The sequence below is a fragment of the Carlito syrichta genome, unplaced genomic scaffold (genome assembly GCF_000164805.1).
Source record: "Carlito syrichta isolate Samal-C Ts95f unplaced genomic scaffold, Tarsius_syrichta-2.0.1 Scaffold314054, whole genome shotgun sequence".
NCBI classification, from domain to species: domain Eukaryota; kingdom Metazoa; phylum Chordata; class Mammalia; order Primates; family Tarsiidae; genus Carlito; species Carlito syrichta.
The window spans coordinates 31,138-53,298 of record NW_007258150.1 but is presented as its reverse complement, the minus strand read 5'-3'; the positions used below and the strand labels follow the sequence as shown (position 1 = coordinate 53,298).

The window sequence follows — 22,161 nt, the reverse complement described above, 5'->3', positions numbered from 1 at the left end:
TTTCATCAATGATGGAGAATTAAAATCCTTCCCAGACATTCAACCCTAAGAGTTTATGCTTCCTCCTGACCAACTCTACAAGAAACACTTAAGAAAATATTAAACACAGAAGAAAGGAAAAAGACCAACAACAATGCCCTTCACTAGAATGCAGGAAAAAGATTGAAGACACACATGAATCAACCAAAAAATCAAAAGAAAGACAACAAACAAACAGCAGCAGCAACAACAAACTATAAGAACCTCATGACAGGGATAAACTCTCACATCTCAATAATTAGCCTGAATGTGAATGGACTAAATTCACTACTGAAAAGACATAGAATGGCAAATTGGATAAAATATCATGAGGTTACAATACATCATCTCTAAGACACTCATCTCACCAGAAAGGACGCTCACAGATTCAGAGTAAGAGGATGGGAAACAAAATTTCAGGCGAACAGAACACAAAAGAAAGCAGGAGTCACGATCTTCATATCAGACAAAAAACCCTTTATGCCATCAAAAATTTAAAAAGATACGGAAGATCACTACATAATGATAAAAGGTTCAATCCATCAACAAGAAATATCCATCCTAGCCAGGCTCGGTGGCTCAGCCTGTAATCCCGTGCCTTTGGGAGGCTGAGATGAGTGGATTGCCTGAGCCGCAGGTTCGAGATCCACCTGGACAACTTGGCGAGACCTCATCTCTACAATAAATCAAAAAACCAGCTGGGCGTGGTAGCACGCGCCTATAGTTCCAGCTACTTGGAAGGCTGAGGCGGAAGGATTGCCGGAGCCCAGCAGGTCGAGGCTGCGGTGGCTGGGAGCAGCCACTGCACTCCAGTCTGGGCGACTGAGTGAGACTCCAACCAAAAAAATAAAAAAGAAATATCCATCCTAAACATATATGCACCCAACATAGGAGCACCAGCTTTCATAAAGCAGCTTCTAAGTAAACTAAAAAGATATTGACTCTGGTAACACTATCATAGCTGGGGACTTAAACATCCCACTAACAACCGTAGACAGATCATCAAAACAAAAAGTCAGCAAGGAGAGCCGGAATCTCAATGTGCTGCTTGACCAAATAGACTTAACTGATACCTACAGAATACCCAACAACCATGGAATTTACATTCTACTCATCACCATGTGGAACGTACTCTAAGATCGACCACATCCTTGCCCTTTATTTTTATTAACCTATATATATAGTTGATACTGAAAACAGCATGTTAATACTTAATGAAAGCTACAAATTAATGCATTTTCCCATTTAGATTCCAGAAATGTCTCACTTTTTCCCTTACATAAATGATATAGTAAGCATAATTTTCTTTCTTTGTTTTTACTTGCATTCTGTAGTAATATATACTTAGATGTAAATTGTCTTACAAGAGAAAGAATGTATTTGAAGGACTGTATTTGTGTTTTTGTTTTTGAGTCAGAATCTCTGACGCCCACGCTGAAATGCAGTGGTATGATCACAGCTTAACACAGCCTTGACCTCCTGGGCTCAGGCAATCCTTCCACCTCAGACTTCCAAGTAACTGGCACCAGGCATGCACCACCATGCCCAGCTAATTTTTTTGATTTTTGGTAGAGACAGGGTCTTGCTATGTTGCCCAGGCTGGACTTGAACTCCTGCCTTAGCCTCCCAAAGTGCTGGGATTATAGATGTGAGCCACCGTGCCTGGTTTGTATCTTTTTTTTCTTTTCTTTTTTTGAGTCAGAGCCTCACTCTGTCATCCGGGCTAGAGTGCAGTGGCACACCCATGGCCACTGCAGCCTTGACCTGCTGGGCTCAGGCAATCCTGCCTCAGCCTTCCAAGTAGCTGGAACTACAGGCATGTGCCATCATGCCCAGCTAATTTTTCTTGATTTATTGTACAGATGAGGTCTCACCAAGTTGCCCAGGCTGGTCTCGAACTCATGGGCTCAGGCAGTCCTCTCACCTCGGCCTCTCAAAATGCTGGGATTACAGGTATGAGCCATTGCACCTGGCTGTATCTTATTTTTCAACCTGTATTTTGGGACAATGAGTTTCTTTGTCTCAGTGAGGTTTCTTCTCTGGATTTCTAGATACAGATTTAGGCTGCTTTGCCTATAGGGACATGTGTCTTGGGTAGCTCCCAGGTTGCTTTGCTGGAGAGTGTGACAAAAGAAGGGAGAAGTTACACATCTTGGTGTCATTGTTGGTATGCATCATCCAAAGGAGGCTAGCCTGTTTGGACTTGGTACTTCCTGTGTCAGTCTAGAGGCTTCCTGTTGTGCTTAGCATTGTTCCTGTGCAGGCTGCTTGCTGGTCGTGGTATCTGATATATCCACTTTGGGGGTCTTGTTGGTTCCTCTGATGTGGAGGTTCTCAACTTGCAGTACAGTGGCACAGGCCTTGAGGTGAAGGTATGCTAAGCCACAAGGCCAGCTTTCTGTGAGCACAAGCACACAAGGGTATCTCTGCTGAAGCCTGCAGATGGTTCGTGTTTACATCTGCCACCTTTTCTGACGCAAATTTGCTTTCAAACCTAAGTGAAAAAGCAAAGGCAGAGATGTTTGAGTAATCTGTTTCAAGCTTTGGGATGAAGACCCTTGCATTAGCACCTTTGTCTTTGTCTTTCTTCTCTCCTACCCCAACCTCCTCACATAGTTTATTTTGTGACTTGCGGGTTAATGAGCGTTCTGGCAAAATCCCAGATTCAGGAGTTCTGTGAAGTTAGAAACTCACTGTGTTTGCTTCTGTTTTATCTTTCCAGCTCTTTGGGCTCATCTCATTGTATTATTTCAGCTAAAATAAAATGCTTCAGTTGGCTTGGTGCAGTGGCTCACTCCTATAATTCCAGCACTTTGGGAGGCCGAAATGGGAGGACTGCTTGAACCCGGGAGTTTGAGACCAGCCTGGGCAACATAGTGAGACCCTGTCTCCTAAAAAAAAAATGCCTCCGTTTAAATAATAGTTATTGCAGTATGAGTCCTTTATGTACTCAGCACTATTCTTGTGCCACTTGAATTGAGCCCTGCTGCAATTGTGATTTAATGGAGAGACCATAAGATTTGTGTCAGAAAATACACTGTCTCTGTGACCTTTGGGCAAGTCACTTAATCTCTGAGCAAAGTAGAGATTGTAAAAATAGTGATAGTTACCTTGAACATTGGTTGTGAGGATTAAGTATGACAATGCAAAAGGAAGTTTTTTGCAAATGATAAAGCGCTACACAGATGATTATTCTTGATAGAGGTAGAGATGTGGCTATTCTAGGCCATGGAATAGAATGACATGGAAATAGATTATGCTGAAGCATGAATGTGGGAAATTACAATTCATTACTTCCCAGCCTTGAGAAGAGCCAGGGAACATTTAAGTTGCCCACTTTGACCAGAGTGGAAATGTTAGCTGGGAATAGAGGTGGGGATCAGATTGACCTGGGCCTTGAATACCAGGCCAAGCAGTCAGTGAAAAGCCAGAGGGAGGGGTATTAATTGTAACTTAGCCTAGGAAAATGAATCTAGAGAGGGAGCTGTGTGGTTGGATTAAAAGAGAAAGAGCTTGGAGGTAAGGAATACAAAGGAATGCTGTTGTATCAAGGCATGAAGGAGAGGACAGGAATTTGAACTCAGGTGGGGACTGTGGGCATGGAAAGGAGGGCTGGCCAGAAGAGATCATGTGAAGGAGACAACAGTCTGTCTCTGTGCCCAATTGAATATCGGGTAAGGGAGAAAGGGAACCTTGAAATTCCTTCAAGGCTGTCAGCCAGTTATAACAGAAGTTTGATAACTGAACACGTTTAGTTGGAGATACACTTGTGTTAGTTTGAAGTTTGCATCAAGCAATTGTAAATTCAGAACTAGGTCTCAGGAGAGAGCTCCAGAGTTGCAGATACAAGTGTGGGGGCCAATCCTGTTGAGGTTGAAACCGTGGGCTTCATACCTCTGAGAGAGCGCCAAGGACGGAGAGAAGAAGCTGTGATTGGAGGCTTGGGGAATCCCCTCATCTAAGGAGCTCAGTGGCAGCAAGTTTTTGGAGTCTCCTGACATGACCTGTGTGCATGCATTTCTTCCTCTCTTTAGCTGTACAAAACTCACTTGAATTTGCTTTTGCAGGAATGCTATATGCAAGGTACCTGGATGTTTCTTGTATGGCATTGAAAACTCAAAACGATATTCTGGAAAGAATTTCAAACAAAATAAGGACGAACTGGTTCAGAAAATCTACAGCCTGATTAACAGCTCTGTCTTTGATAAAAAGGTAGACTAAATGAATAAGCAGTGACTGAGCACCTGCTGTGTGCCAGTACTGTTGGGTGCTATGAGGTATGCTAATCATTTGTACTTCCCAGCCTTGAGAAGAGGCAGATGGGGAGATGAGACGTGCAGACACGAAAGAAACAATGTGTATGGGTTATAATGTATAGGACAGACAGTTATTACCACAGGAGATCAGCAGAGGGAGAAATCACTGAGAGCCTGAATAGTCAGGAGATTGGATTACCTGGAGGAAGTGACACTCTGGTTCTTGAAGGATGTTAAGTGGCAAGAACAGCAATAATGGGGGAGAGGGTGTATGTTGAGGCTTGACTGTCAGGAAGAAAGGATTCATGTAGAGGGATAATGGGAAAGAGCTGTGTGACCTGGGGTGAGTTACTTAACCTTAGTTTGACTCATTTTCTTCATCTGTAAAATGGGGACAATAACAGTACTTAACTACCTCATAGAATTATTCTTAGGCCTATCTAAGTTAATACACATAAAGGGCCTAGAACAGGACATAGCTCTTACTGTTTTTTGATAGTGTAGGACCAGATAATGGAGGGTCTTGGGAATCAGGTTGGAGAAGGTTAAATTTATATCAATAGGCACCACTGCACCTGGATGGACATGGAGTGGCTTCTGAAAGAAATTAATCTGACAATAGCCTGGGGATATGGTCTGGATGGAAGAGAATATGGAGGCAGATACTGTTGGTCATTAGGTTTTTTTGTACCTTATTGTCTCTGGTAACAAGGTTTCCTGGAGGGAGGTTCTTATATCTTCCTAAAGGTTCCCCAGCCTTTGGTGCCCTTCCTGATGACAATGGTGTCACATCAGATGGGTGGAAATTGAAGTGTTCTGAGTTGAGTTTTCAATTCTGCCCTGCCACTCTTACAGGTGTCCACCTCACCTGCCTCAGCAGGCTTGTCCTTCTCTCCTTGGCTGCCCTAGACTGTTGTCTCCATGCAAAGGAGTCCCAATCCTGCATTCACATGGTCTGAATGGTCTCCCTTGTGTTCTGATTGCCTGTTAGTTGTCTCTACCTGGACTTCAACTTGGCTTTATTCTCCCCTAGAATGTTCAGATTTGTGTACCCTTTGGATAGTTTTCTTTTTAAACTTGCTCTGAGCCAAGAACCTGGGGGAGAAAGTTCCTTTTACTTTTTATTACAGGGAGGAAAACTCTGTAGAGTTAATATGTTCCGGTCTGCTTAGAACTGCTTTCTGATTCCTTCCATTTGCTTTGTACTCCAGATGCCAGAAAAAATAGATATTGGCTGGAATAAAAAGATGCTGAGAACTGCTGGCGTATGCGCCACTAGCGAGATACGGTACCCAAAAAGGAAGCGCTATGCCAGGATCGAGATTGCTCTGAAAGTCTGCGACTCTGCAGGTGATGGCAGGAGCATGGCAGCTTTACGGCTATGTTCTTCCTTTTGACACCATGCCTGCTGAATTACTTCTAGCTGGCAGCTTGTGTCACAGCTTAAACTATCATTCCTGGGTGGACAGGCCTACAATGTATTGCTTAGAGGACATTATTATTGGATGTCTCACCATCCCTGTGAATCCAACTCATCAATCTTTCTACTAGGCCTGCCTTTCTCATTACATTTCTCCCTTGCCAGCAGCAGCATCTCTATTCTCTCAATAGCTGAGGTTCAGGGTCCCCTGTGTCTAGCCAATCACCAAATCTTCCCTCACAGTGGCTCACTATTCCCTCTCCATCTGTACCTCTGCCCAGGGGCAGACCCTCATCCCCACTCCATTTGGTCTCCTGCATGCCACTGCATTGCTTTCCTGCTGAGAAACCAAGGGTTTCTCAAGGGCTGGAGCCTGGCTTTTGAGGCCATTGTAATCTAACCCAACTCCACTTAGCCAGTCTTTTCTCTCACTACTCCACCGCTACCCCATGCACCAGACAGGCTCTCTTCAAACCAACCTTCAAAATGTACCACAGGCTGGGCATAGTGGCGTGTACCTGTAGTCCCAGCTATTCAGGAGACTGAGGTGGAAGGATTGCTTGAGCCCAGGACTTTGAGACTGTAGTGAACCATTATCGTGCCACTTCACTACAGTCTGCACAACATAGTGAGTCTTGTTTCTAACATTAAAAAAGGGGGGGGGCAGGCGCAATGGCTCACCCCTGTAATCCTAGCACTTTGGAAGGTTGAGGTGAGAGAATTGTTTGACTCCAGGAGTTTGAGACCAGCCGAGACAACACAGCAAGACCCCGTCTCTACAAAAAGTTAGCCAGATGTGTTGACGTGTACCTGTAGTCCTAGCTACTCAGGAGGCTGAGGTAGAAGGATCGCCTGAGTCTAGGAGGTAGAGGCTGCAGTGAGCTGTGACTGAGTGAGACCTCGACTCAAAAAAAAGGGAAAGAAAAAAATTTTTTTTTTTTGGGTTAGAGTCTCACTCGGTCACCCAGGCTGGAGTGCAGTGGCACACTCATGGCCACAGCAGCTTCAACCTGCTAGGCAGGTGATCCTTCCGCCTCAGCCTTCTCTGTAGCTCGAACCACAGGCATGTGCTACCATGCCTGGCTAATTTTTTGATTTATTGTAGAGATGAGGTCTCACCATGTGGCTCAGGCTAGTCTTGAACCCCTAAGTTCAGGCAATCCTCTCATCTCTGCCTCCCAATTGCTGGGATTATAGGGGTGAGACAATTTTTCTTTTTTCTTTTTTTTTCTTCTGACTTGGAGTCTCACTCTTTGTCGCTCAGGCTGGAGTGTAGTGGCATGCTCACGGCCACCATAGCCTCACCTGCTGGGCTCAGGCGATCCTTCTGTCTCAGCCTTCTAAGTAGCTGGAACAACAGACACACACCGCCACACCTAGTTTTTGTGATTTATTGTAGAGACAAGGTCTTACCAAGTTGCCTAGGCTGGTCTCAAACCCCCAGGCTCAGGCAATCCTCTCATCTTGACTTTCCAAAGTGCTAGGATTACAGTCTGAGCCACCGCGCCCGGCTGAAAAATTTTTTTAAAGTACCACATGCCTACATAGTTCATCAAGCCTAGAATGGCCTTTCTAACTTTGCAAATCCACTCAATTGGCAAGGACTCCCTCCAATCCCAGTTTCTCCATGGTGCTTCTCTTGACCTAATCCCATGGCTATAGTGACTGCTCCCCACCCTGTCTACCTTTATTCCTGGAAGACAAAAACTAGGTCTTGTCTGGATGTCTTTCTAGCAGCACCCCAAAAAGATTAGCATGCTGGAGCTGCTCTGTAAAGACCTGCTCACTGAAGGCTCTCTGCTATTCACAAAATCAGGTTGTAGTAGGTGGAAATTTCACTTTGAGAATTCTGGGAAGGTAACACTCAAACCTGCCCGTATGTGCTTTTGGAAAATGGCTTTGTGTCTGGTGGGACTGAAAGTCTAGGGGTTGTTAGGTAGCAGAGTAGAAGAGGATTGGTTTTAGTGCTCATAATTTCCTTTTATTTCTCTGTCAAGACCGACTGCGGGATACCTTGATCCATGAAGTGTGCCATGCAGCCTCCTGGCTGCTCGATGGTATCCGTGATTCTCATGGTGATGCATGGAAGTATTATGCCCGAAAATCCAACATGGTACACCCAGAGCTTCCCCTGGTCACCCGTTGCCATAACTATTCACTTAACTACAAGATTCTTTATGAATGTACTCAGTGCAAAGCCAGGTAAGACCCTTCTCAGACTGCCCAATTATGACTTAATAAGGCCTCTAAGCGGCTCTTCAGCGATTTTATTAGTAGACGACTGTCTGACTTGAAGAGTGAAAATTCTCTACTCCTTTCCATGCTCTTTCTCCATTCTCTCCTCTAATTTGAGCTGGCCTGACCACGGCTGCTGCTTGGTGCCCCACTGTCTGAGAACCCGGAGAAAATTCTTGCTCTGGGCCCAAGGCCAACATCTCAGAGCTGATGCTGAGGTACAGCGACTGATTCCTTTGTTGTGTGATGTCTCTTTCCTCACTAGGATTGGCCGCTACACCAAATCATTGGACACCACCCGCTTTATCTGTGCCAGATGCATGGGGTCTCTGGTCATGCTGCCGTCAACTCGGAAAGATGGGACCCCTATTGTGCCCCATGTGAGACCATTTGCCAAATATGTGCAGCAGAATTATAGAAAAGTTATGCGTCAGATAGCCACAGTTGACCATGGGGATGTGATGAGAAAGCTCAGTGAGAATTATAAACAAGAAAAGGGTTCTTAAGGTTATCTGAGAGTGTAGGTATGTGAGCCGAGTTCTTCACTAGTAAGTTAGAAAAATCTGTTTCTGTAGTTAAGAATATTAGAATTTAGTACATTTTTAAAAGATTCACGCTATTTTTTTTTTGAGTTGGAGTCTCACTCTGTCGCCCAGACTGGAGTGCAGTGGCCGCTCTCGGCCACCGCAGCCTCGACCTGCTGGGCTCCGGCGATCCTTCTGCCTCAGCCTTCCAAGTAGCCGGAGTTACAGGCATGCGCTGCCAAGCCCGGCTGATTTTTTAATTTATTTTAGAGATGAGGTCTCGCTGCCCAGGCGAGTCTCGAACCCGCAGGCTCAGGCGATCCACTCACCTCAGCCTCCCAAGGCATGGGATTACAGGCTGAGCCACCGAGCCTGGTTAAGATTCACGCTATTAATGATGATTGCTCTTAACAGGGGTTCTATTGCTAACCGTTTTGTGCCCTTGACAGTATTCTGAAGCCCTTTGGATCACCTTGGGCCTTACTTTGACTCCATAGCTTTAAATACAGAACAAAATAAAAAAGAAAAATTAGTTCTTAAGAGTTGTGGGTTGAGAGAATGAGAACAAATGGCAGAAAGAGGACAGGTTTTAAAGGCAGTACTTTAAAACCAGGGCTGTTGGCAGATGTTATCTGTTACTCCTACCTACAGAAAAGACAAATGTATCATGAAGTGAGTTGTTGATGACATTGAGTGAAGCCGTCTAAGCCATGTAATTGTTCATAAAATAAAATAAAATGTTTTCTGCATCGTCCTTGTTATCAAAGTATGTTCATTGACTCCCTGTGCCTAGAGAACAAACCCTGAGGTTTTTTGTCCAAGACTCTGGACATCTGAAGCCCTCCAGGAAGTGTCTAGAGTAGCACTCTCCATTCCGTTTTTCTGTTTTCTGTGACTGCCCAAGAGTACTTCAGCCTCCCTGCTTTTAGGAGAGAGCCAGGATGTGGATTGGAATCCACATTGTGTTCAATTTCTATGGCTGCCACAACAAATTGCCACAAACATAGTGGCTTAAAACAATACAAATGTTTATCTCACAATTTAGGAGGTCAGAAATTCATCACGGGTCTCACGGGACTAAAATCAAGGTATCAACAGGGCTGCATTCCTTTCTGGAGACTCTAGGGGAGAATCTGTTTCCTTGAGTTTTTCAGCTTCTAGAGGTCACGGACCCACATTCCTTGATTTGTGGCCTGTCCACCATCTTCAAAGCCAGCGACCTCTCTCTATCTCTGACTCTCTCTTCTCTTCTGCTGTGCTCTTTCACTTTATTTCATTTTATTTGCAAGAGGGTCTCTCTTACCCAGGCTGGAGTGCAGTGGCACACTCATGGCTCACTTCAGCCTTGACCTCCTGGACTCAGGCGATCCTTCTGCCTCAGCCTCTCAAGTAGCTGGGACTACAAGTGCATGTCACCATGCTAGGCTAAATTTTAAAAATTTTTTGTAGAGACGAGGTCTTGCTATATTGCCCAGGCTAGTCTCGAACTCCTGGGCTCAAGCAGTCCTCCCACCTTGGCCTCCCAAAGTGCTGGGATTATAGACATGGGCTACTGTACCTTTCACTTTTAAAGGACCCTTGTGATTACATTGGGTCCGCCTAGATAATCCAGGAGACTTTTTTCTTGTCACTGACTTGAAGTTCATAGGAGACTCTTCTTAAAGTCAGCTGATTATCAACCATTATTCCCTTTTGCCATCAAAGGTAATATAATCACATAATTTTGGGGATTAAAGCGTGGATGTCTTGGGGGCCCATTTTCTGAACTGCCACAGGCTTCTTTAATAGTCTAGCATCACCTACTTTTTATAGATAGGATGTGTTATTCTGTCATTTCCTTTCCTTCATTTTGCAAAAGCTTGGAGTGTTCTTTTAGTGGCCACAAACTCTTAACCACAAGACTAGATAGGATCGGGTGCATTCATGGGGCGGGATGAACACTCCCAGCTAACTCCTCAGACTCTTCCTCCCCATTCCCACCTCCAACCATAGCTGCAATTTCAGCAAGGGCCCAGCTGGCATGTGAAACTGGGTTCTGGCATATCAATGACTTTACTAGAGGGAACTGGCAATGAGGTAGTGCCACCCCTTCACCTTCTGCTTTCATTTAGTAGTCCTTATCACTTTCCCTTCTGGGAAGCCTTAGTTATTTCCTCCACTCACATCAATCCCATCAATAGTCCTAGAAAAATGCTCCCCACAGTCCTCCAGGTGGCTGTGTGCTAGTGACTGTTGGCACGTCGTCCAGCCTTGCTGCTTTTCTTCAAGCCCACTGCTTTTCTTCAAGCCCACCCTAGTAAGGGCCTGCATTGCCTCTTACCTGAATAACCAGTAGAGCCTTCTGACTGGTCTCTCTGATGCCATCACCTCATCCCAAACTATCTTTCAGTCTTATTTTGAACCCTTTCCTCATCCACATCCACTCTCACAACGTGAACCCTTAACTAACCAGTTGGGATCACTTACAATCCCTTTAGTAAGCATTCAGTCTTCCTACCTTTGCAACCGCCTTCCTTTTTGCCTGGAAGTACTACTTGCCCTTTAAGTCTTCAGGAAGCATTCCCAAGTGGCTCCAGCCTTCAGTGCTCTGGGCCCTGGGTTCACTGTCTGTGTGCCACCTTTGCCTCATGGCCTAGACTGCTTGATAGTGCTAGTTCCCACCACATCTTTCCTGCCGTCCTGAGCTTCTGGTGTACAGAGACTGACTGGGGAATGTGCCCTTACCCAAATTAAGCCAACCAGCTGCCTAACTGTTCACTGTGCACCCATGTACATGGGTGTTTCCCTATGAATAAAACAGGAGGGCCCAGGAGGGCAGAGAGATAAAAAGGCAGCATGGGCTGGCACCGACTCAAGGCCAGGAAGGGAGAAGCAGGAAGTGCATCTCTGGAGCCCAGGTGGGCTGGCTGTAATGATGCACTACTAACACACCCTGGTCCTGATTTTGTTTATTGAAAGGTTTAAAGCAGGATCTTAGACATGAAAATAAAAGTGAACAAATACAGAAGTCTTGGGAACCACAACCACAGTCGCTGCTGAGCTGGAGGCCCAGGCTGGGCAGTTTCCTCTACACTGTGCCTCGTACTCCCTGCACACAGGGAAGGTCAAATTCTAGTTTCCAAATGAGATGGGCAGTGGGGCTCCAGGCTGCCATCTCTGGAGCGCTAAGGAGCAGCAATGGTGCAGCTCTTAGAGCTGGGAGGATGACTTCCCAGGATGGGGCTGCTGGTGAATCCCAGGAGCGAGGCTGTGGGGGGAACCAGAGCCGGCCCAACAGAGGGAGAGAGGAGCCTGGAATATGGGGGAGTTGGGCTGTGTGGGCGAAAGGGGAGCACCCATTCCAACCTCACAAGCCTGAGTAGGAGGCCTCTGTGGTCTCAGACCAGGATGAATCCCGGCGGGAAGATGACGGCTGCCGCTGGAGCCCTCTCTGGTCAGGGCAGCCCAGGCGTGTGAGCAGCATCCACATCCGCTCTCGGAACTTGACGCCCACGCAGGCATAGAGCAGCGGGTTGAGGCAGCAGTGCATGTAGCCCAGGCCCGAAGTGACTGACTTGGCCACATCCACCCGACTTTCTTGGCCACAGTTTCGGGCCAAGGCCCCCTGGTCCATGAGGGTGTCCACCAGCACCACCAGGTGGTAGGGGGTCCAGCAGAGGGCAAAGGCCACCACTACCACTACCACTAGCCGCATGGCTCGCAGGCGCCGCTGGCCCCTGGAGACCAGCAGCACAGCCAGAATGCGGGCATAGCAGTAGGCCATGACCAGCAGGGGCAGCAGGAAACCAGCTACCAGCTGCAGTACCCGCAGAGCCGTCCGGCCCATCTGCGGGAAGTTGTACTGGCAGTGGGTGGCATTGAGGCGCTCATCGTGGCGGGCTGACAGGAAGATGAAGTCTGGGAGGGCAAGGAGCAGACAAAGCCCCCAGACAGCTACACAGGTGAGGGCCACACGGGTCTGGGGTCCCCTGCGGTAGAGCTGGGTGGCGTGCACTATATTCAGGTAGCGGTCAAAGCTGATGCAGGCCAGCAGGAGGGCCCCTGCATAGAAGTTAATGTTGAAGAGAGCACCTGCCACTTTGCAGAGGCCAGAGCCGAAGACCCACTGGATGGCAGCATCCACTGCCCAGAGTGGAAGTGTCAGCACCAGCAGTGCATCAGCCACGGCCAGGTGGAGCAGGAAGGTGTCGGTGCTGCTCAGGGCTGCCCGGTGGCTTAGCAGCACAGCTGCCACGGCACCATTGCCCAGCAGCCCCAAAAGAAAGATGAGGCTGTAGAGGGCTGGCAGAAAGGCCCGGTCAAAATTCAGGCTGAAGTCCTGTGGGCAGGGTGGAGAGGCACAGCAGGAGTCATTCTCATTTTCTTCGTAGTCATAGGAGGAGCTGAAGTTCTCCAGGAGGGCGGCAACCTCAGAGTTTTCTAGCACTTGGTGGTTGCTTACCTGCCGAGGGACAGGGGAGGGGAGGGAGGGGCTGTGGAAAGGCCTGGCAAGAACCCCTCCGTGACTTAGTCTGATGAATGTTTCTCTGAGCAACTGCCCCTCAAGGCAGGCCTGAGGCCTGGACCAGACCCTATAACTGTCCCCACCTTTTTCCCAGGGCTGTCCCTCCTGAGCTCCCTCTTCTCAGCCTGGGCTCTGGGATGGTGACTTCCCTTCTTCAAGGCTGCTTCTCTGTTACTCTTCTGTGCGACCCCATTGGCCCAAGGACCCTGGGAAGGAAGAAGAGCTTCCTTGCCTACTCTCCTCTCTCCCTGCTCTCCCTTCGTGGTTTACCTTGTGTCCTTAGTGCCCCACCACAACTAGTTCAACCACCTTACTTCCAGGTGCCTCCCCTGGCACCTCCCCACTACAGCCTCTCCCAGTCACTGGCCCTCCTGTTCCCTCCTCAGCCCTTGTCCAGGGACCTCAGTTTCCTGTCCCCTTCCATGTAGGGCCTCTCTACAAATCACTGCATCTCCCCCAAACGCATGCTTTTGGCCCCGTCCTTTCCCTCCCCTCCACCAAGGCTTGCAAGCCCATTTAGCTGCCCACTGGGGGATCCCCCACCACGCTCTAGCAGGAATCTTCTTTACCCCCTCATCCCCAGCCCCAACAACCCCAGACCTGCAGGCCTCCCTGTGCCAATTCAATCCAACACGCAAGAGTCAAAGTTCCAAGTCAGCTGAAGGAAGCCTTAGAGGTCATCAGGGTTGAATTTCTACCCCTGGCATTTTGCAGACAAGGTACAAAAGCCACAGAAGGGAGGAGAGTAGCCCCTGGTCAGTAGCCAAGTTGAGTTCCTGATTCTCCATCTGGTGCTCCTTCCACCACAACCCCAGCAGCCTATACCTACTCACCCAACCCCCTGGTGATCCCGGGCTGTGGGCCAGCCCTGGCATTTCCCTAGTGCCCTGGGTCCTCCACTCTGACCAGTGGCCTAGCCTGACTGGGCAGCTGCACTTACCTCTGGGACCATGGCTGGGCTGCTCCTCTGGCTGCTGGGCTGTGTGCTGCCTGCCCCTCTGCTTTGGTGCTTGTGGTTGGAAACCTGTACTGCACAGAGGAAGTGAGGGTTTCACGCGGTTCTCAGCAGCAGCCTCTTCCATGGGATTATCTACGCCAGACCTCCCTAGACCCCGGGCTTCTATCCCAGCCAGACCTCCCTAGACCCCGAGTTCCTATCCCAGCCATTCCCATGGCCAGGCGAAGTGGCTCCCAGCCTGAAACCAGAAAGGCTGGGCCTAGGGAGGGGGAGGGAGTGACTGAATGGGAGAAGGTCCTTTAAGGGAGGGGTCTGAAGAAGCAACACTGTTGTGAAATGAAGGGCAGCCCTGCCCCCTGCACTGGTAGGGTCAGTACTCAATAGAGTGGAGCTCATCTGTCCTAGCCTGGAGTTGATTTTTGCGTGATTGGAAAGACCGGCTTGAGAAATACTTTCTAAGTCTGTAAAGGAAATTTGTAAAAACTTCAGCCTAGCAAGGTGGTGTGCACCTGTATTTCCAACTACTCAGGAGGCTGAGGCAGATAGCTTGAGCTCAGGAATTTGAGGCTGCAGTGAGCTATGAGTATGCCACTGCCCTCCAGCCTGGGCGACAGAGTGAGTCTCTTCTCTTAAAAAAAAAAGAAACCTCAAGTATTAAAAAACAAAATCGGCTGGGCTCGGTGGCACAGCCTGTAATTCCACCACTTTGGGAGGCCGAGGTGAGTGGATTGCCTGAGCCCATGGGTTCGAGACCTGCCCGGGCAACTTGGCGAGATCTCGTCTCTACAATAAATCAAAAACTGGCTGGGCATGGTAGCGTGTGCCTGTAGTTCCAGCTACTTGGAAGGCTGAGGTGGAAGGATCGCTGGAGCCCAGCAGGTCGAGGCTGTGGTGGCCAGGAGCGTGCCACTGCACTCCAGTCTGGGTGACAGAGTGAGACTCCAACTCCAAAATAATAATAACAAAATAATAACAAAATAATAAAAAACCAAAATCTGTCACACTGAATCTAGTTCTTTACCTTTGCCCCTCCCTGCTAATCAATGGGAGAAAGGAAAGGGAACTGCTAGTAATGAAGTTGCTGTGTGCCAAACGTTGCTTTTGGTGCTTTTTTGCCTCATTCCAACCACACAACTCCCTTGTGAGGCGGGGGTTGTCCACAGGGATGATTCAGACACAGTAAGTTAAGTGTGGGCATGAGGGTTGCACCCACAGCTATCTGACTCGCCTTTTCCCACTCATCACACTGCCTTCGGTTTCTTTTAAATGGCTAAGCTATGATATATGCATGCAGTTAAAAGCAAATGAACCAACGTTCCATATTTTAACATGGACGCATCTAGAAAAGTCAATGACCACGTGGTGGAAGAGGCATGCTGCAGAATATTGTGTATAGTTTGATACCACTTATGTAAATTCGAAAAACCACCACAATAAACAATACCATATTGTTTTGGATACAACTGATTGTTCTCAAAGTTTAAAACAAGGACTGGAGACACCGCAAATTCATGAGAGCAGTTGCTTCTGTAGCGAGAAGAAGGGGGTTGGGGCTAGGGAGGAATACACAAGGACCTCCTGATTTCAAGGACAAGCTGCTCAGCCAGCCTTGGTACAGCCACTTTATGGCAGAGAGGTGTGGGATAGCTCCTTTTCCCACCTGCGCTCAGCTCTCCCCTCTGCCCTCTTCTCATTATCAGTGGACCAGACTTTCCCTACTTGCCTCTCCTAAGCAGTTTCCTCTTTTCCTCTCTCCCCTCAGTGGAAAAGCAGAGAGAGAGAGAGGCAGAGGCAAATGCTAGCCTGTGGCCTTGGGCTCCAGTTTTCAGCCAGATTGCTCCCCGAAAGCTTCTAGGCTCCTGCTCAAATGTATTGGTGAGATGCGTACCCAGGAGGAATCCAGGCTCTTGTCTGCCTTCTGTGAACAGAATGTGACTCTCTTTGCTCTGAAACAGCTTGACACTGCAGGGCTCAGGTCACAGGGATCTGAGGGCTTGGAGGAGGTCAAGAGCAGTGCAAGTGAGGAGACCCAGGAGGATTCCAGAAACCAGGTCAGTTAGGTTAAGTAGGATTTGACAAGTGACTACTTATGGGGGCGGGAAAGGGATAGGAGCTGGGACCATGGTTTCCAAGTGCTGGGCTGGGGAGAGGTTTGAGTTCCCTGGCTTTCTGTAAACGAGAAAAATGATCACAAAAAATTCTGTTTGGGGTAATCCTTCGGGTCCCCTCCCATTGTGAGAGATTCTCTATCCTCTTAATAAATCCTGCTTTCTAAAAAAAAAAAAAAAGCTCTATTTAATTTAAAGGATTGTCTTATATTTGGCAGTTATATTTTCCATGCCCTTTTTGGCATTAAAAGGACCTTTTCTTTCCGAAATGATGGGGAAAATGGTAGTTTAGGAAATATCTTGTGTTGGCAGAAGTTGACAACCCAATATGGGTCCTCCAAATAGATGCTGAAATGTTACTGGTCCATATGCAAGATAGAAGTCTTAGGGATCCTTGGTGTCCTTCCTATGCCACAGTCTCACTTGTCACATAGAGATGATCTCCACCTTCCCATGTTGCTGGTCTGGGCAAGAGCTTTGGAAAGGTGCAAAGAGATTTTCTTTCTGGGCTCTGACATCCTGGTATCAGGGCCATGCCCTGCTAGGCCAGGCTGAGCTATGGGGATGGGCTGTATTCGCTACTCCCAGCAAACCCGCTAAGCAGTGGGAAGAATGCGGAAATTGCCTGGGCTCCAGCCCTGACTCCACTCTATCCAAGCTGTGTGATCTAGGACAAATTATATTACCATGTTGAGTCAGTATCCTCAGCTGGGTTGTTACAAGATGAACTGAGATAACCAAGGCTGTAGCCCTAGCACAGGACCCAGCACTGACTAGGAATGCAGCTGAGAATGTTGAGTGAGAGGGATATTAGCTACAAACCTAGAGCCACTGGGACCCTTGCATGTCAGGGGAGCCACTGATAGAGAGTGGTGCTTGTGGGGCATGCAGGTGTGAACTTGGCCAGAGGCCTTATTTTCCAGAAAGTCTACCCCTTGTCTTACAAAGAGGAGTCACCAGTCTTAGCTGAAAACTGACTTCCCAGCTATATAATTCCAGGCAAACCATTTCATCTCTTCTGCCTCAGTTTCCTCATCTGAAAATGGGTCTAAGGATAGTACACAGTTGATAGGACTGCTCTGTGGACTGCAAACAAAATGCATAGAAGGTGTCTGGGGCAGGATAGGTGCCCAGTGGGCAACAGCCTTCCTCTACTCTAGTAACTTTCTAAACCAACCCGTCTCAAGCTTCAGAATGGCAAGTCTGTGGTGGGCTTCTACCATTGTATACAGCTAAGATACCGTGGAAATTTCCTGTGTCATGGGGCCAAGCCAAGCCCTTGACCAGCTCTCTAGTTTGGTTCTTTCTGGTCCCAAGCAGCTCACAGACCAGGTCAGAGCCAGGTCTAGCCTTTGGGGAGAGTCACCCAGCCCAGGGCCTGCAGTCTGAGTTCTGTGCCTGTGCTCTCCTGCCTCTGTCCTCCAGGGTAGCCAGTGGGGAAGCCTGAGGAGGAAGTTAGTCAGAGTGAAGCTGTTCCTAGCCCCACCTGTGGTCAAGGTGTGAAATGTGCACCTGGCTCTTCTCTGCCACCCCTCCCCCTGTTTTTTTCTTTCTTTCACACCTCTGGGCTGTGGTTTGAGGAGATGGGAGGCTCAAAGGTCTGAGCCCCGGCCCAGTCCTTCACAGGAAGGAGGGCCTCAATAACTGTCTGTGGGCCAGCCAAATGGGGGAAAGGGCCATTTCCTTCTCCTCCCCCTCAGTCTCAGCTGCCAAGAACCTCTCTTGTAGCTCTTCAAAATGCTCCTTAGATCCCTGCTCCAGAAGATCCTGGACTCGGCCACCAGCCACAGGCTGTCAGGTCTGAACTTGCTGTGTGGCCCAGGCTGGGGCCAAGCTTTTCTCAAAAGAAATCAAGAACGGTCCTAAGCTGGGCACAGTGGTGCACAGCTGTGATCCCAGCTTCTCAGGAAGTTGAATTCAGCCTGGACAATGCAGTGAGACCCTGTTTCTAAAAAGCAAGCAAGCAAACAAACAAATAAAAGCTCCCAAAGAGTTCTAGCCCTGGGCAGGGGCATCCATGTGTCCCAGACAGTATTGGTACTCTGAACTTCCTTATTCTGACTCTGAATTTCCCTTGAAAGGAAGCTTAAGTCACTGGGAGGTGGGGCCTGCCTCTTCCTCTGCCTTTGTACGGCCACTCTGAGCCCTACCAGGAGGCAAGCCCTTTCTAAGTGCCGGACATGGGCCTTGGGAGTCCAGGGGGTGGGGCAGACAGTCCTGGCCCATGAGGGTAAGTTCCCAGAGATGTGGGGACAATCACTCTTTTTGGGACTGGGGAAGGCCTCACAGAGATGAAGTTTGAGCTGGGTCTTAGAGGATGTTGCTGCTGCTTGTCAGGTGGCAAATGGTGGTATGGCAATTCAGGCCAGGGGAATGCCAGGTGCCGAGACAAGGAAGTAAGGAAGAGCCTGAGGCACAGTTTGGTTGGAACAGAAGGTTCTTGTGAGAGCAGGAGGGTAGAGGGAACTGGAAAACAGTTCAGGCCCCAAGCCCCACCACCAAGCCCAGAGACTTTACTGTCATTCTGTCCCTGGCAGTGCCTGGGAACTGCTAAATAAAACAGCTTCATTCTGCAAGCCTTTACTTTCACATATATGATCTCTTTAAAACCTTTCAGCCACCCAGCAAAGCAGAGATTACTATGCCCATTTTGCAGAATGAGATGGAGGTTCAGAGAGGTGAAGTGACTTGTCCAAGAGGACTTGTGACAGGATTCCTGTTCAGGCTGCTCTCTCATGTGCTATACTGCCAGCCCGCCATACAGGCTGCTGCCCGAGGACTGACGGTTCAGGTGCCACACCTTCCTCACCATGGGCCCTCATCAGGCATCTCGTGGCTTTTGTGAGGGTAGACAGTCACCCGGCTGAGCTGGTGCCTTAAGTAATGTTGGCTTCTTGCATTCCCTTGGGTTTCCCCACAGAATGAGGTCAAACAGGGTCATAAGAACAGCGGACATTTATTGACTATTTAACTAGCTGCCAGACATTGATCTCAGGGTTTTATTGGGATGATTCATTTCATACCCACAGCTATGTAGTAACTATGAGGCTGTTACTGTCATCATCATCATCATCCCCATTTTACAGTTGACAGAAAGTTTAAGGAACTTGCTAGAAGCCACAGAGCTAGTCAGTGGCAGAGACTCTGTGCTCATGCATTCCACTCTACAGTCATGCTGTGTAAGGTTAGAGGGGCTGGGAGTGAGGGTGGTGTTCAAAGAGGACTATTTTGGCCTTATTTGTAATGTCTTACACAGAGACTACATTCATATATTAGATATATAATTAAATAGTCATCAAAAAGGAGAATAAAATTAAGCTAAAAGACTAGGACAGAGTCTGGATTTCAAACCAAACCATCTGACTCTTAAGTCCACATGTCCAGCCACCCTGTTCTACTGTCTCTGGGAATGCATTTTATCTTGTGAATACCCTTCTGGCTCCCAGCAGGATTTGAAAAGGCCATTATATAAATTTATTTTATTTATTTATGAGGGGGGATCCAAAAAACTTCAGTGAAATTTGAATATGGCCTGCCTGGGGATTAGACAAAAGCCTTATAACCCTGCTATTTTGCTAATTTGGATAATGTAAGGGAGTGTCTTTGTAGGAAATATACACTGAGGCATTTAGGAGTAAAGAAAACTACATAGGCAGAGTGAGAGGATAAAGCCACTGGGCAGCATGCTAATAACTGGTGAGATGGAGAGAGGGTTTAAGGGAGTTTGGACAATTCTTGCTACTTGTCTGTAAATTTGAAGTTATATCAAAAGTTATGGGATCAGGCGTGGGGTTCACACCTATAATCTCAGCACTTTGGGAGGCCGGGGCAAGAGGATAGCTTGAGTTCAGGATTTTGAAACCAGCCTGGGCAACATAACAAGATCTCATGTCTTAAAAAAAAGTTACCAAAAGAATCTCATGCAGGATGGGTTTGGTGTCAGACATATTCCCTGGATCAGCTTAGAGGCCTTGTGAGACGATGGGGCCAAGGTTGCCTGGGAACAAATGCTCCCCAAAGGGCAGTGCCTGGTCTCATCCCAGGGAAGCACCACTCCCTTCCTCAGCTCATCATTCCTACCTCTTCTGCCTGCTGCCTTACTTTGTGCTTCTTGACTCCTGGGCTTCTCCCCCTCCCCATCTGGCTACCTCCAACCTCTCAGCCAAATTCTTCCCTACTTCTTCTTGCAGCTTATTAACCGGAGAGGGAAGTGCTGCCTGCCCATCAGCTGGAAGGTGTCAGCAGCCTAAGGGCTCCTTCTCCAAGCCACTCAGGATTCCTCAAAGAATACAGGCTGTACCTGAGGCTCTCAGGGTAACCCCATCCTTGGTTCAGACTGGCTGAGTAGAAGGGATTTGGGCTTGTCCTTCAGAAGGTGTCACCAGTTGATAGCCTGAAGTTCTTTTTCCCACACTGAAGTGGGCTTGCAAAGCTGGTTGAGGCCCCTGCCAGGAAAGCTACCCTTCCTGAGGAGCTGGTAGTCTGGGCTTGGCTGCTGCTGGGCTCCCATGAAGAGGGAAAAGCACACCCTGGAAACAATGGTGCCCACCCCAAAGGCACTCTATTGAGCCAAAGTTGCTGAGTAATATCCCTTCTTAAGTCCTCACCTTGTAAAGTCCCCAGTTGGTGCTTTAGCTGCCCTCCCAGGACCTGTACAAGGCCCCTTGATGGTGGGCCTGCCTCTGATCTGGACTTTACTTGCTTGGACTCTCTGGCCTTCTGAAAAATTCCTCAACTAGCCAAAACAATTTTCTTTACAATCTCAACAGGGTGTGGTGTTGACCTTGGGGGCTGTGTCTGTATGCCATGGCCCAGGCCCTGTCTCCTGTTAGAGTGGATCCCATGTTTCTCCAGCTAGGCAGCAAGGTATCCGTATAGGCACAGGCATCAATGTCGGTCTGGCTACAGCCAAGCTGGCCCTGTATTAGGCAGTAGGGCAGTGTGGGTAAGCACACGGACTCCAGCAGGCTGTCTGGATTGCTTCCTGGCTCTGCCATTTGCTAGCTGTGCGATCGTGAACAGGTTATTACATCACTCTGTGCTTCACTTTCCTCCTCCGGATTAAAAGAGTGTATCTGGTGTATATGTAAAGGTGCTTAGAACAATGCCTAGCACAAGGTCAGTGCTCTACATGAATTGTTAGCTACCCTCCTAACTGTGGCTGCTGAGGTCCCCCAAGGACTAGACAAATGCTTCATTTGCATTGAGGTAGCACACACCCTAAACTGGAAAGTCTAAGACTTAGACCTGTCTGAGTTGCAGAATTGGTTAAAGCCCTCACACCTCTGGTTGTGGGGCCTGAATGCCAGCTTGAGTCCAGTGCCCAAGTCTCTGTGGGTAATGGGATAGGAGGTCCCTTTCAGGTGTAGTGTCCTGCTGTCAGGTAGGCTGTCAACTCTGAGCTGCAGGCACACTGGGGACTGGGCTCAGAAGCTTGGCCTTGCCTCTGGGGATCAGAACTAAAAAGGAGCTTGAGAAGACACCAAATTGAAAGCATGCTCTCCCCTGTGGCACCCACGAGTTCCTCACTTTCAGGATCCCAGATTAATTGCTGACTCAAAAAATGTCTGGAACCAAGCAGACAGACGGGCAGCCACAACAATAATATTGAGCAGCACTTCCTATGCACCAGGTGCAGCTTACAGCACTTTTACACCTACAACTCCTTGTAGAAACTCTTTGAGATAGGGTCTACTTTTACTGGTCTTTTAAAGATGAGGAAAACAGACTCAAAGAGGTGAAGTAATTTGTCCAAGGTCAACTAGCTAGGAAGTGGCAGAGCCTGGTCTCAAACCAAGTCATCTGGCTCCTAAGTCCACACACCCAACCACCCTGCTCTACTGTCTCTGAGAATGCATTTTATCTTGTAAATACTCCTCTGGCTCCCAGCAGGATTTGAAAAAGTCCATTGTGTGAATTATTTATTTATTTGCAAGGCGATCCCAGAATTTATATATAAAAAATTGTGTTTTTACTCTTACATGTTTAAATCTCAGTCACCTTCAAAGCACTCTCTGTTTGATGCAATGCACCTATGAAGATGCTTTTTCCACTGCTCAAAACAGTTTTTGAACTTGTCCATCTTTTTTTTTTGAGTTGGAGTCTCACTCTGTCGCCCAGACTGGAGTGCAGTGGCCG

General features: G+C 48.1%; 2 protein-coding genes across 2 annotated transcripts in view; one reads left to right on the top strand and one right to left on the bottom strand.

Moving 5' to 3' along the window:
• Positions 1-8,435, top strand: part of GCNA (germ cell nuclear acidic peptidase) — a 30,769-nt gene extending 22,334 nt beyond the window's left edge. The window contains exons 6-9 of the mRNA XM_008070920.2: positions 4,086-4,230; positions 5,486-5,624; positions 7,692-7,896; positions 8,195-8,435. Of these exons, the coding sequence (XP_008069111.2) occupies positions 4,086-4,230; positions 5,486-5,624; positions 7,692-7,896; positions 8,195-8,435 (730 nt within the window). The remainder of the gene's footprint in view (positions 1-4,085; positions 4,231-5,485; positions 5,625-7,691; positions 7,897-8,194) is intronic.
• A 3,364-nt stretch (positions 8,436-11,799) lies between these two features.
• Positions 11,800-13,832, bottom strand: CXCR3 (C-X-C motif chemokine receptor 3). The gene is given in 3 exon segments (XM_008070919.2): positions 11,800-12,911; positions 12,914-13,163; positions 13,791-13,832. Coding segments are annotated over 3 exon segments (1,404 nt in total).
• Positions 13,833-22,161: the final 8,329 nt, after the last annotated feature.